At 37.6% G+C, this 13995-nt stretch overlaps 1 protein-coding gene across 2 annotated transcripts in view; it reads right to left on the reverse strand.

The window, feature by feature from the left end:
* Positions 1–4672: 4672 nt before the first annotated feature.
* The window catches only part of CACNB4 (calcium voltage-gated channel auxiliary subunit beta 4), a 252448-nt gene continuing 243125 nt past the window's right edge, over positions 4673–13995 (reverse strand). For both annotated transcript variants that reach the window (XM_058548979.1, XM_058548980.1), the window contains exons 13-14: positions 8986–9171; positions 4673–6155 (exon numbers count right to left, since the gene is read on the reverse strand). In XM_058548979.1, the coding sequence (XP_058404962.1) occupies positions 5895–6155; positions 8986–9171 (447 nt within the window). In that variant the 3' untranslated portion in view covers positions 4673–5894. The remainder of the gene's footprint in view (positions 6156–8985; positions 9172–13995) is intronic.

A 13995-nucleotide genomic window follows, 5' to 3' on the forward strand; every position in this document is an offset into this window, starting at 1 on the left:
AAAAAAACAGTGAATGGCTTTAACTTATGTTTCAAAATAGTATTCAGTATGAAACAAGTTGAAGAATCCCTAAATACTTTTTTGTTGTTGTTGGGACATCTTTAGGCATCATTCTGACTTTAGGCTGTGAAAAATACAAAACATTTTAAACATGTTCAAAATTCAGAGGAGCCCTATGAGCTCACTTGCCATTACTTTTTGTAGTTGTTACTAAAGGAGAAGAAATAAGAACAGTAAATATAGTATGAGTCTTATCACAAAATAAAATTTAATAAGTTTTATGGAAGGGAATAAAATAAAAGAAATTACATCCACAGATTGCAAGGCTATGAAGTAAATTGCTGGAAAAGTATCAAGCCGCAAATTAGACAGATGGTAGATGAAATAAATCTGATAAAGCTTAGAACTAAATCCATATACTTTTAAAAAATACAACTGCTAAATTTAACAGTGGACTTGGTTGTACGTTTGTGCTATAACAAATGTGCTTCTTTCTCCTCAATCTATTTTCATATTATTGGCAAAATATATATCTTTTATAATTTTGTACTGTACAATATATGTTTTTGCTACATTATTTTTCTACTGCTAATGCAGATTAGAAGTAACAACATAGATTTATTTTGGCAATAAAATGCTTTCACTTTAATAATGTCCCAGAAAATATTGTAAGGCATATGAAAAATAGTATGCAACAATATAGCATTAATGATCCTGCATCTTTAATACATCCTGAATGCATACAGAATTCACACTGATTTCAGTTAAAAGTGTGTGAATGTGGCATGCAAGTAGAACAAGAGTAGCCCCTACATACATAAAGACATAGCCATTTGTTGAGAAATGTAAGTGTTCAAAACATAACCAAGAACACTTACAAGGTATTGAAAAGCTAGAGGCCAGCCACTCCTGGTTCTCAGGTCTCATTTTAACTCCTTATAATTTTCACAGAGGAAGCATCGGTGTATTCCCCCAAACCACTCTAAATTCATTAATAACATTTTCTACTATCTTCTGCAAACATTTTACATACATCAAAAGAAACAAAGGAATGTTTCATATGTAACTATGACTCCCCAAAACTCATTGCTATTCACTTTTATACTTTTTCCTGGTAAGTGGGAGTTTCAGCCCTTAGTCAAGATTATCTGATGAGATATCTTCTAGTCTTCTCATAATGTCCCTCAATTACATGAAGCATTTGGGATTAAATCATCCACAAGTAGATAGAGATAGTTGCCATAAGAGGATGTATTTCATTTGAGAACATTCATTTTAATAAAAGAAGAAGCTTTTAAAAAGTAATTTTTAAATGCTATAGTTCTCTCTGCCCATATAAACCAATTTTACTATTTTGACTAACTTGATTGCTTAAGTCGGCAACAAAAAGTTATCCTTGTTGTCTGTCTGACAACTATTATATTGACTGGTTTGGTCATGATTATCATTTAAAAGAGGAGGACTGTTCTCTGCCCTATAGACATAGCTTGAGTAAGTAACTTAGTAACAGTTACAGTATTAACAATATTTAAAGGCATGAGGAACTAATGAAACAAACTGTATTACATAATTTCCTATAATGTTTTTATTCATATAGTCATTCAAAGAGGAATTTTATATTATTAAAAAAGAAAACATGCAACATTGTCTTGAAAGACAAAGGCAGAAATAAGAAGAACATTAATAGAAGAGAAATAAGAGGGACATTCCCATTTATTTAAAACATTTATATGAATTTTGTTCCAATGACATGGGAGTCCAAGATAATGCATATCCCAACCTTACCCAGTAAATGGCTAAGTGTCCATAGGAGAAGTCAAGGATCAATAATATTTGAATTTGCAAACCAGCTGCAGTTAAACATCAAGTCTCTGGATCTCCTCTCTTTTAGACTAAGAGCTAGATATTAAAACAAGTTGCACACAAAGGCAATTCCCTTGCAGTTCATTTTGTTCCCTATGATGACTGATTTATGAAATTAACCTTGCCTCCCGATAAGCTGTGAACCAATTCAAAGAAAACTTCGCTAACATGGAAGAAATGAAAGGGTGACAAAAGCATTTTGTAAACCATTTAAAATCTAAAGGGAAAGTATATTTTAACAATTTATGCATTTAGCTTTGCAGCAAGATTAGCAATAAGAGTAATAAATTTGATCGCTACTTATTAAAAGTGTTTTTCTCTTTAAAGACAGATTGTCTTCTCTAGAGAAGAGGTAGTATGAATATCAATATATAGGGCAATTTCTGTAGTGGCATTATGTTGTTTTTATTTTTTAGCAAATACCAAAATAAAACTGTATAACTAAGAAAATACACTAGCATGCAAATTAAGGTTGCCTAGAAACATTCTTAACTGACATCCTGGGTCTCAACAACATTTTATGATATGTTCATTCAAAAAGTTTAAATTTGCAAACCATTGTTTGGCATAATTTCCTTCTCTCCCTCCTTTTCACTGCCCTAGCTTCCTATTATGAATTTTAAGGCCCCCATACAATAGACAAGTTCAAGTATGCAGGTATGAAAAGAGGTTAACATTCCAAAAATACATTTTGCAAACAACAACAATAATAATTAAAGTAATTAACAAATTTTTCAAAGGGAACAAATAATTTTCTCAGAATTTGTTTTGTATTTAAAAAATTCATTTCATTAAGGACTAAGTGCAATGACATATTGTCACATAATTAAGACTCTCTTATTAGGAAAGACTATCAATCTAAATTGTTATTTTCAATTTTCTTTCCAATAGAACTGTATAAAGATAGGAGAGAATCATCAGTCATTTACAAACATTTCTAAGTGTTGCTTTAAGTATTAGAATAAACAAGATAACATGTTGATTGTAATACTGGAGTGACATTATAGCCTTGAGAATTAACATCAGGATTGACAAACTTCATTCCTTTTTTTCCAGGACTACATTTCCACATTGTCACATGAGTCTACATTGTTACATGTTCACTAACTGAAATTATAAAATATGTAATTTACATATTCTGAAATTACATATACTGAAATTACAGAATATGTGGTTTATACTATAAGTTAAAACAGCCTCAAAACATTATAAGACTTGTTTCTCCTGCTTATCATTTGCTATTTTTAAATGAAGTCAGTTAAAAACAAAGTATTTATGGAATATATATTTTCCACAGGTGCTTGATATGCTTGGCAAAAATAAAACTTTTCATTTAGTATATATCTGTATTTTAGTATCATTTACACAATAAACTCTAAGGCTAAAAAAATGGAAAATGTATATCTCATATTCATTTGGAGAAGATAAACATTTCAAAAGGAAGGGGAAAGAATATGCCAAATCAAAGTAAAAATTTAAATATATCCATCAAGAAAATATACATTATACCCTTTCTAAGATTATTAGCTTTTGAATAAGAATACAAAGCAAAACAGGTATGGACACTTGATGGTAAATGACAGATTGGTTCTGTGCACAGATATTGAATGGACCTCTCTCTTTATCAGCATGACATGGAAGACTTAGAAACAAGGTTTTGAGAAGCCTTTAAAAACAAGTGATTTTTAAAAGTTGAAAGAATATGGTAGTCTTGCTGATCAGGAAATATATGTAAGTGCTGTTACAGCTACCTGCCATAAAATGTAAATATCTTAAAGTAGTTAAATGACCAGATTGCTAATGCTACTACAGAAAAAGCTGAACAGCTGTCTAGTCTAAATTTATACACCTTGGTGCACTCTTTGCAATTAAATACTTTAATGCACACAAACAAGAAACCAGTAAAGCATATAGAAAAATGTTTTGGCTAATGTTTTCTTTCTCATGCAAATATGTGCTGTACATGTAATAAATATATTTTTGTTTGCTGGAAAATGCTCTTCTGTGCTCGAACAAAGTATTCAGTAATGGCAGGTTACATGTTTATTAACGTGCTTAATGGATACAGCTCTTTAAATGTCATAACTGAAAGTTCTGTAAGCTTCACTAGATGACAAAAGAACCTCACGAGCCAGTATCACATGTTAACTTTTAGAATTTACTGAGCCCATTTTTTTAATTGTATCAAATATTTGAGATAACTTACATAATTATAGGCATCCTCATCATCAGCTAAACAGGTTCATAATGCGGTATGTACAGTGAACAGAGGGGGAGGGAATGTGGGAGGTTATAATGAGGTTCAAGATATGTATAACTAATCAAGAATATGGAACTTCTTTTCACGGTCAGGAAAATTATTTAACTGGTGCATGCTTTGAGATCCTAAATATTGAAAGGCTTGACGGGGGGATAAGATAATAGAAAATGAATTATTGTTTTCAAAAAATAGGCTTCGTGACATGTACCAGTAGAAAAGGATTTTTATGCCTGGTCCTACTGGGGCTTTAGAAAATTGCATGCATTGTGGACTTTTAGAAACAAGAGCCTTTTCCTAAAGACATTTGTGTATTGTATAAAAGGGTCAATTTCAATAATTTCTTGGATCATAGTGAATCTAAGGCTTCCTTTATAATATAAGACAGAAGGTCACCAATTCCATAATTATAGCCACTGGAAAAACTCTGAAGACTTAATAGATAAAGAAGAGTGTTCGTTAGAAATAAGGCAACTCAACTCCAAATTCTTTATAATTCACTGCAATAAAAAATGCTATAATTTTAGTGAACAAATCTATTCTGAATCTGAGTTTATTTTTTATTGCAAGTTTTTAAATTCATCATTTGTTTTCACATTTTTCAATTAATCGTTTCGTATAAACACAGCTTTCAATATCAAAATTGAATGTATCCACGTAAAACAAAAATCCTTAGCATGATTAAAAAGAATTTGGTGAAGGGCTAGAACATTCAGATATTCAAAGACAGAGACTGAAGGAAGCAATGGAAAGATATTCAACTGCACTGGCGGGAAATACCGAACCATGTTTGTGGTAAGTGGAATAGATGAATTCCCATCGGGAGATGTTCAGCTCTGCACTCAGGAGAATCTGTGCCCATCCTTCCTGTCTGATTCCAGATTCCTGGATGTATGTAGTTGTGCTCAGATTGAATAAAGGGGAAACAACACCCCATTTTCCACGTCACATAACCAGCTATGACTGGGCTTCTCTTTACTATTCTCTCTCACTGCTAAAGAAATTTTGAGTTTTTTTGCCAACTTCAAACGAGCTAACAGTAGTGACTAAACAAAAAGCAAAACACTTTGAATACAACAGCTGTGCCAGGAAAGAAATAAAAATATTAAAATCTGAGGAGACTGTATAATTTCTGCATTAATTTGAGATATTTTTGGCACTATCAATACATTTGGTAAGTTTGAAAAGCCATTCTGGCAACATTAACATATATTAAAATGTTTATACATTCCAACTTTAAGTGTAAATTTAGCTTCCAGCAAATAAATACCATAGCTGGTTTTGACTTCTACTGGTATTTTGATTTCATTAATTCGTTGTGGTTTTTTTTTTTTTTTCAGATTTTTTAATTGATTGCAACATGCTCAAGTAGACTTTCCAGTCGATTCACCCAAATTCCAACAGGAATTGGTTTATAAATTGGTTCCAACTGGAACTGGTCATTTGGAATTTCCAGCACGGGAAATTATTTTATATGTGCCTTGATAAGTACCCTAAATTACAAATTGATGTGTCTAAATCTAATGAAGAAAACAAAAGGTACTGTTATGTAAATGTTGCACTTAAAAATATCTATATGATTGGGCATCTAATATCCATCTAGACTTAAGGGCATAATGTACATTTTTTTTTGCCCGTTACTTAGCATCAAATGACAGCAGCCCACAAGCACAGTAAATACTGTGCTGTACTTGCCAAGTTAAGATGATTGGTTTATCCTAGTAGGGCTATGGCAAATTGTCAACAGATGAATTTTTTGTTTGTTTCTGCAGACTCAAAGCCGATGTCGGGAGTCGTGGCTGTAGCCCCCAGGCGATCCTCGGTTCCTATGGGGTTTGTAAGTGTCCTGGTATGAGTCAGGGTAATCTTCTTCCACAAGAGGGTAATGATCTCGGCTATGCTGGGAACTGGAAGACAAGCGATTCCTACTCTTCCGAGCCCTTTCATTGTGATAATTTTCATCGGAGGTCATTAGACTTCGTCTTTCAATTGGAGAGTTCTCTGTGGAGTGGTTGCTGTGCCTCATACGTTGACTCTAAAAATATCAGATAGTTCATTGATTAAATCACTCATCTAGAACATATACATGTATGTACGACAGTAGGATGTGGACAATAAGATACCAAATATCTGACTTAATAAAGCATTTTGATGCACGAATGGTCTCCTCAAAATATCTGGTCTTATTTATTTGGGACACGACATGCAAAGATGCCAAAGTGCTGATAATTTATGAATCTAATTACATAATACTGCACGAGTCTGCTTCCTATTAAAATATAGAATTGAAAGTTAACTGCTGAATAGAACTTAATATATTTAAGAAGGCCTAATAATTCCACTTCTATTGCAAAAGTGAGGATTAGTTTACTGTTGGAAAATAAGTTCAAGTTCAGAATAGCATCTACTATTTTATTCCTCTCTCGAACTGATAAAATCTTTCTCTTCCTAAAGTCACACACTTTACATTTACCTAGATGAATGCTCCTTATACCTTTTAAAAATATTTTAATAAAATTATGATTTGCACTGCTCATAAAATAAAGTATGTTGATTCTGCATCCTACATAAATGTAAGACTCTCAGCAATATTCCTTCCAAAGGAGTATACAACAGTGATGGAGCCGGCTAACTGATACATTTACAATTCTTGCTTCCTCAACTGAAATGTCCTGCAAAAATAATATTCAGATATAAACTTAATTCCTCTAATACCATTAATTGAAATTAATATCTTCAGACACTTATTTGATGGCCCAGAAAACATTACTCAACATTTTTTTTCAAATCATGGGAAAACATGTATCATAGCTGTGTCTACCTGCTTAGGTAGGTCAACTCGGTTAAGAAACAGGATCCTGATGAAATCAAGGACCCAAATATGTTTCCTCTAAAGGACACTCACCTTCACACAGCAGGAAACTCATTTAACAGTCACAGCCTGTGCCTTTAACCCCCACCAGGGGTCTAACAATTACATACCCATGGTTACTAGGAGAAATAGGCCATAGGACAAAGGGTGCCATGTTAACTCAAGTGATACTGGGGGAACCACTCTAGGTGGGTGTCTTAGAGGTGATGAGTCAAGAGTGTTATATTCATAAACAAAGTACAACATTTCATTTCCACCTACATTACAGAAGCATACTGCTTCATGCATCCATTTCTCATCCTACAATGTTCAATTTGGAGCCAACTCAAACTAGTCAGTGGAAATGCTACACTCAGGATCAGCACACAAGCAATGAAAAAGGCAAGAAATAGTCCTGGTGCATACGTAGATACTGTGTACTACAACAGTACACTTCCCATGTTCATTTCCAGCCTCAAAAGCTATTCATGTATATGGCAGGTTTTGCTTACAAAGACACAATTTTGTAGCAGAGTAATATAGTCATAATAGCATTTCAGAGAGTGCCATTCATCTCAGAGTTAACTCTACATGATCTACAATTATGACTATCATTATAAACCATTAATACAAAAGTAGCCACGACGCCAGAGGGCTCAATTGACTACATGTCCCTCTGCCAGCTGGCGATTTGGCCACATTCCAGGAGCTGCTTGAAAAATGGTAAATAATAATTGATATAAAAAGGCAAGATTCACTTTGTATTATAATGCCTCTGGCTCCCCACATCTAGCCCTGAGCACAGCATCAGAACAGCAGAAGAGAGAACCTCCTGCTCCTGCCTCATCCCCAGCTTCCTTAAAGGACACTTGCCATAGCCACCGATAGAGGTGGTCCCCAGCACGCCCCCAAGAAAACTCAGGGATCTGTCACTGTTTCGGAACAGAGCCGCTCTATTCATGTGTACGTTCTGTACTGGGCAAGCTAGGGGACAGGTCCAGCAGCCTGTGGGGCAGGATTACCCAAGGGCAGTCAAAAGGTCCATCTGTCCCAAAATATTTTACTTAGCTTGCTCTGGTGCCTGACATTGCCACAACCGTATAATCCTTAAGAAGTGACATGAGATGTAACGGACAGTTGCACCGAGTAGGTAGTAAGTTTCCTGGTAGTAAGTTTCCTGGTGGGGTTTAGACATAGGAAGGATTAATTTATCTAAGTAAAAGCCATTATAAACTAACAGAGAGTGCAGCTGGCCCAGTGGCATAGCAGTTAAGTTCGCCCGCTCCGCTTCGGTGGCCTGGGGTTCGCAGGTTCGGATCCCAGGTGCAGACCGACGCACCACTTGTCAAGCCATGCTGTGGTGGCGTCCCATATAAAGTAGAGGAAGATGGGCACGGATGTTAGCCCAGGGCCAATCTTCCTCGGCAAAAAGAGGAGGATTGGTGTTGGATGTTAGCTCAAGGCTAATCTTCCTCACAAAAAATAAATAAATAAACTAACAGAAAGCAAAGTTCTAAAGAAAGGGCGACTCTTTGGGTGACTTTGTCTAGGGTAGATCATAATTAGGCAATATTTTAGAGTTTTTTATATAATGCCCACACGTGGTTCACTCTTCAGATTAAGGACAGTCCCAGTCTCCATCCCAATCAAGTTCCCTGTAGAATCTTTTTTTGTGTGTGTGTGAGGAAGATCAGCCCGGAGTTAACATCCATGCCAATCCTCCTCTTTTTGCTGAGGAAGACCGGCCCTGAGCTAACATCTATTGCCAATCCTCCTCCTTTTTTTCCCTTTTTCTCCCCAAAGCCCCAATAGATAGTTGTATGTCATAGTTGCACATCCTTCCAGTTGCTGTATGTGGGACGCCACCTCAGCACAGGTCAGACAAGTGGTGAGTCGGCGTGCGTCCGCCGCCAGCAGCGGAGCGCACGCACTCAACCGCCAAGCCACAGGGCCGGCCCCCCCTGTAGAATCTTAAATGTAAAGTTGTCAAAGCCCGAGTGAAAAGTGACAATACCTGTAACCCAGAAATTGCTGTGGGGTATGGTGAGAGTGCTGTCGAGCCCAGATTCCTTCCCAGCAGCGGGGTCATGGGGGTGCTACTGGTTGTGTGGGTAGCACGCCAGTATGCCTCCAGATACTCGCCCAGATGTTCACATGCATCCTCCAGCTGATTTTCATCCAAGATAACATCAAACATTTCCTGCAGATGACAAGAAAAATCCATTTTATTTACACTTTAGGTTTTAGGCAATAAAACCTAAAATCCCCCTTAAAACAGATAATAGCATTTCTAATGTCTAGGAGCAAACATCAAATTTGAGGGGCTGTACTGGCAGTTTCTAAAGTTAAAGTCAAGTGAAGTGGTGCACAGTTAACCATGCGCCGATTTGGACATTGACATAAACATAGGAGTGCTCATTAACTATTTAGATCTTTCATTATTCAGAAGAAAAAGATGAGGTAACTGTAAAAGTGTTATAAATAGAATGTAGTGAAAACATATATGTATTCACATCTTCATCCATATATTTCTATAGAGCTGAATTATACTTACTTCAGAATACGAGAGAAGTAAGTTAATGGCACTGAAAGAGCAGCCCTAAAAACATTTTAGGCAACAACCATATCATTGGAATAAACATTTCATCTCCCAAAGTAAACATGTTGAAGGAAATAACATTTACTAAGATAATTTTCAGAACGTTTGTGAAAATGTTACCTGTTTCATGATAAAACAAATGGAAAGAAGGTTTAGGATTAATACTAGAAAACCACATTATAGTGATTTCTGCTACCAGAAGACGGTTGTGTGAAATGGTTAAAAAAGAACAAGAACCAGGAGCATTTAATTGTGGGAGAGGAGGGTGTCACGCAAGAACTATCTGGTGTCCATGTTTCTGTCAGTAAGGACTTTGTGCAACATCTGGCCTATAATCCGGAAGTGTTGTTCCACCCCCAAGGAGCAGAGTGGCCCCTCTGTCACTGCAGTGTGGTTGGGAACACAGCCAGGATACACCCGGCACACAGATTCCCTGGAGGGTCGGTCAGAAAACTGTGCCACCTCACAAAGAGAAAAGCCATTCCATAGCTAAGTGGAAGCATACCCCTAACTTTGATAGCTGGATCCGCACCTTCTCTCTCACATCACCTCCATCACCATCCACCTGCTCTTATGAGCTCATTTTACCAAAATAAGACTCTCCCACTAGGAGGCTGGCCCAGTGGCGTAGCGGTTAAGTGCTCATGCTCTGCTGCTGGCAGCCCAGGTTCGGATCCCGGGCGCGCACCAATGCACCTCTTGTCAGGCCATGCTGCGGCGGCGTCCCATACAAAGTAGAGGAAGATGGGCACGGATGTTAGCCCAGGGCCAGTCTTCCTCAGCAAAAAGAGGAAGATTGGCATGGATGTTAGCTCAGAGCTGATCTTCCTCACCAAAAAAAAACAAAACAAAATCTCCCACTAATGAATCTAAATATAGAGTTACTGCCATTAGCACTGATACTGCGGCTGGATTATAGCTTAATGGCAACTGGACGACTGTGAGTTGGCGGTGGGTCAGCTGACTACCCTCATCAGTGTGAGGGCTTCCTGAAGCAGAAGTCACCATGAAAACAATCTCTCCCCCAACATTTACTATTTGAATGTTTTCATCACATCAATCTTTACGGAACATTTAGACCCTAATTTGCCAAGTAGTTTGAACATCCTTGGAGCAGTGAAAAATGTTTACCAACTAGGAAAAGAATAAGGTGACTTCAGTCCAGACTGACTGGTGTTTGAGAAGACTCAGTCAGTTCAACTCATGTAGAAATCTCCCCCCAACAAGAGCATTTATTAGTAGATTTCAGATAGTTTTCTGCATATTTTATTCATTCATCAAATATTACTCAGTACCTATTTTGTGTCAGGGACTGTGGGTATACAGTGGCAAAGAAAACAAACATCATCCCTATGCTCATGAAGCATACAGTCTGGTGGCAGAGACAAGTATTAAAATCCGTAATAATCTATGTCACCCTGGGACTTCAATACAGAATAATAAAGAGACTAAACCAGTTAATGTTTGGAGTTGCAGCTTTAAAGTTCTGGATTTATTTTATTTTATTTTATTTATTTATTTTTCCCCCCAAGTAGATAGTTGCATGTTACAGCTGCACAACCTTCTAGTTGCTGTATGTGGGACGCCGCCTCAGCATGGCCGGAGAAGCGATGCGTCGGTGCGCGCCCGGGATCCAAACCCCGGCCGCCAGCAGCGGAGCTCACGCACTTAACCGCTAAGCCATGGGGCCGGCCCTAAAGTTCTGGATTTAGAAAGAGGCCCAGAGAGACATGTGAAAGTTGAACTTATGAGGGAGGGGAAATTATGAGTAAGTCAAAGAATTCTATTTCTAAAAGGAAGAGAATAAAACAGATAAAGAGAAGCAGAGACACAATGGAAGAAAGAGACCATATGGCCCATGAGAGACTGGGAAAACAGCTAGTTCCTACAGTGTCTGTCAACATATATCCTTAAAATAAATCCCCTTTTCCACTAAAGTAACTCAGTGGAGTTTCTGTCTCTTGCAATCAAAAGCCCCCTCCTTCCATTAATGTAAACCATCAAAAATCACAAATATAGAGTCTGAGAATTGTCCATAGTGCTCTGATATAAACACTGCATTCTCAGATAGCATTGCAGTGCCAACTCAAGTGGGAGAAGAGCAGCCTCACCCCAAAGAGCGACCACAGACTCAGACAGATGACAGAAAGAAGAGGAAACTGGGCAGCATGGAACAAAGGACCCCTCTCTCAGCCACTCCAGGCTAAAACTGTTCACAAATTCTAGACTGTATGTGATTTGGAGTCTGTTGTTTATACAGTTTTATTTACGTTAACTGTATAATTCACTTATATAGGTCTCATTATATAATGTGGGTTCTCAACAATGTGTAATCCCAATAAGTTATTTTCCTGCTTTCATCAAGTCCCAAGTTAAAGACCCTCCAGGGACACCTGGACTGAGGGTCCTGACTATCATAGCCAGGATCACAGAGCCCAAAGACAGCAAAACAAAGTAAGTAGCCCTCATTGCAGGATGTTATTTGAATAAGGTTTATATCTACTTGGCTGTTCCACATGTTACATTGTCACAGCTGCAGACACAATTAAACATACCTAGTTACAAGTAACTTTAATAAAGTACTTCTCTTTGCCAATGGATAGAATTTGTATATATCAGCACATGGCTGTTTGCTTAAGCCTCAATCGTTTCTAGGAAACTATGCCTTTCCACAGATACAAAGACAGCTATACGATGGAAGATGATTTGAAACTGCTTTTAGGCTTTCAAAAGCACAGAGGACAGCAAATTTCAGCTTCTGAATGAATACTGACATATGCGGTTTATTTTCAACTAAGAAGGATTTCACAGCCTATATATCTGTGACAATTCTTCTTTTCAACTGTTTAGGAAATAACACAGCTGATTACACCAGAGAGTTAGAGAGTGAGTACAAGAGGAAAAAATTTTTTAAATTATACATGAAATTCAAAGAGAGGTAGCCCAATGAATTATGCAAACCAGCTTTGCCAATTTTTCATAAATTGACAGGTTCAAGTCTAGTTAGCTCCTTACTGTGCAAAACGTGAGGCCTCTAGTGTGGGACATGGATTCAGAGAACTGTCTGTGTAATTAGCAGAAGAGGGTGTAGGTAATGGGACAGTCACAGGCAATGATCAATTACCCACTCAATGATGCTATGCCCTTGGTGACTGCCGGAGAGAAGGGTAACGCTGAGCTGTTTTCAAAGCACTGCCACAGCGAATGCCCCTGACATTCTACATGGGATGTTTTCTTAGCTGAGGTGGGCGGAAATAATGCAGCTGCCAAAGTAAACAAGGAGTGAACAGAGGAGTCAAAACAAACCATCAGAAAACCAGGCACAGCAGATCGCTTTTCTGGATAAGTTCTTTCAGGAAAATTAAAAACTCAAGCTTTATAAATAACAAGAGGGAAAAACATGCCTCTGGCTCATCCAGTGGTTCAGAGAACTAAAATGACAGGGAATAAAGAGAGAGAGAGAGACTGAAGGTGAATAAAATGGAAATGAAGAAGATCTGCAATATTTTTTTAAAAAATGTTAAGTATTTAGCAGTCTGTCTGGTTCACCAATCACAGAGTATCACAAACTTTCCCAGGCAAGGCACCTGAATGAGGGCAACCAACTGTCCTGGTTTGTCTGGGACTAAGTGTTCCCAGGTACTTGGGACTATCGGTGATAAAATCTGGAAAATCAAGAGAGAATTGGAATGGTTGGTCACCCAAGTTTTTACAGAGGATAGAGCACTTTTCAGTTCCTACATTGAGGATTGGAGCAAGTTCCATTTATTTTTTTTACATTCTTTTGGGAGGGAAGTTAGGGAGTGGGTAAGTCGTTCTTTACGACTGTGAAATATATACTTTCTATCAAGGAGGGGAGAATCTTATTAATACTAACATATAATTTCTAATATGTTTTTTCTATTTTTCTAGGAAGTCACTACTGAACTTGTTTTTTTTTTTTTTTGTGGCAAGGAAGATCAGCCCTGACCTAACACCTGTGCCAGTCTTCCTCTATTTTGTTTTTGTTTTTTTTAAATAATTTTATTTATTTATTTATTTTTCCCCAAAGCCCCAGTAGATAGTTGTATGTCATAGTTGCACATCCTTCTAGTTGCTGTATGTGGGACGTGGCCTCAGCATGGCCGGAGAAGCGGTGTGTTGGTGCGTGCCCGGGATCCGAACCCGGGCCGCCAGCAGTGGAGCGTGCGCACTTAACCACTAAGCCATGGGGCCGGCCCTAGTCTTCCTCTATTTTGTATGTGGGATGCTGCTACAGCATGGCTTGACGAGCAGGGTATAGGTCCACACCCAGGATCTGAACCTGCAAACCCCAGGCTGCCAAAGTGGAGCATGTGAACCCAACCACTATGCCACCGGGCTGGCCCCTGAATATTTTTTGATAAAATGTTTATAAAACTTAGAAATTACTTTTGAAGTTTAATT

The sequence above is a fragment of the Diceros bicornis genome, chromosome 10, assembly GCF_020826845.1.
Source record: "Diceros bicornis minor isolate mBicDic1 chromosome 10, mDicBic1.mat.cur, whole genome shotgun sequence".
NCBI classification, from domain to species: domain Eukaryota; kingdom Metazoa; phylum Chordata; class Mammalia; order Perissodactyla; family Rhinocerotidae; genus Diceros; species Diceros bicornis.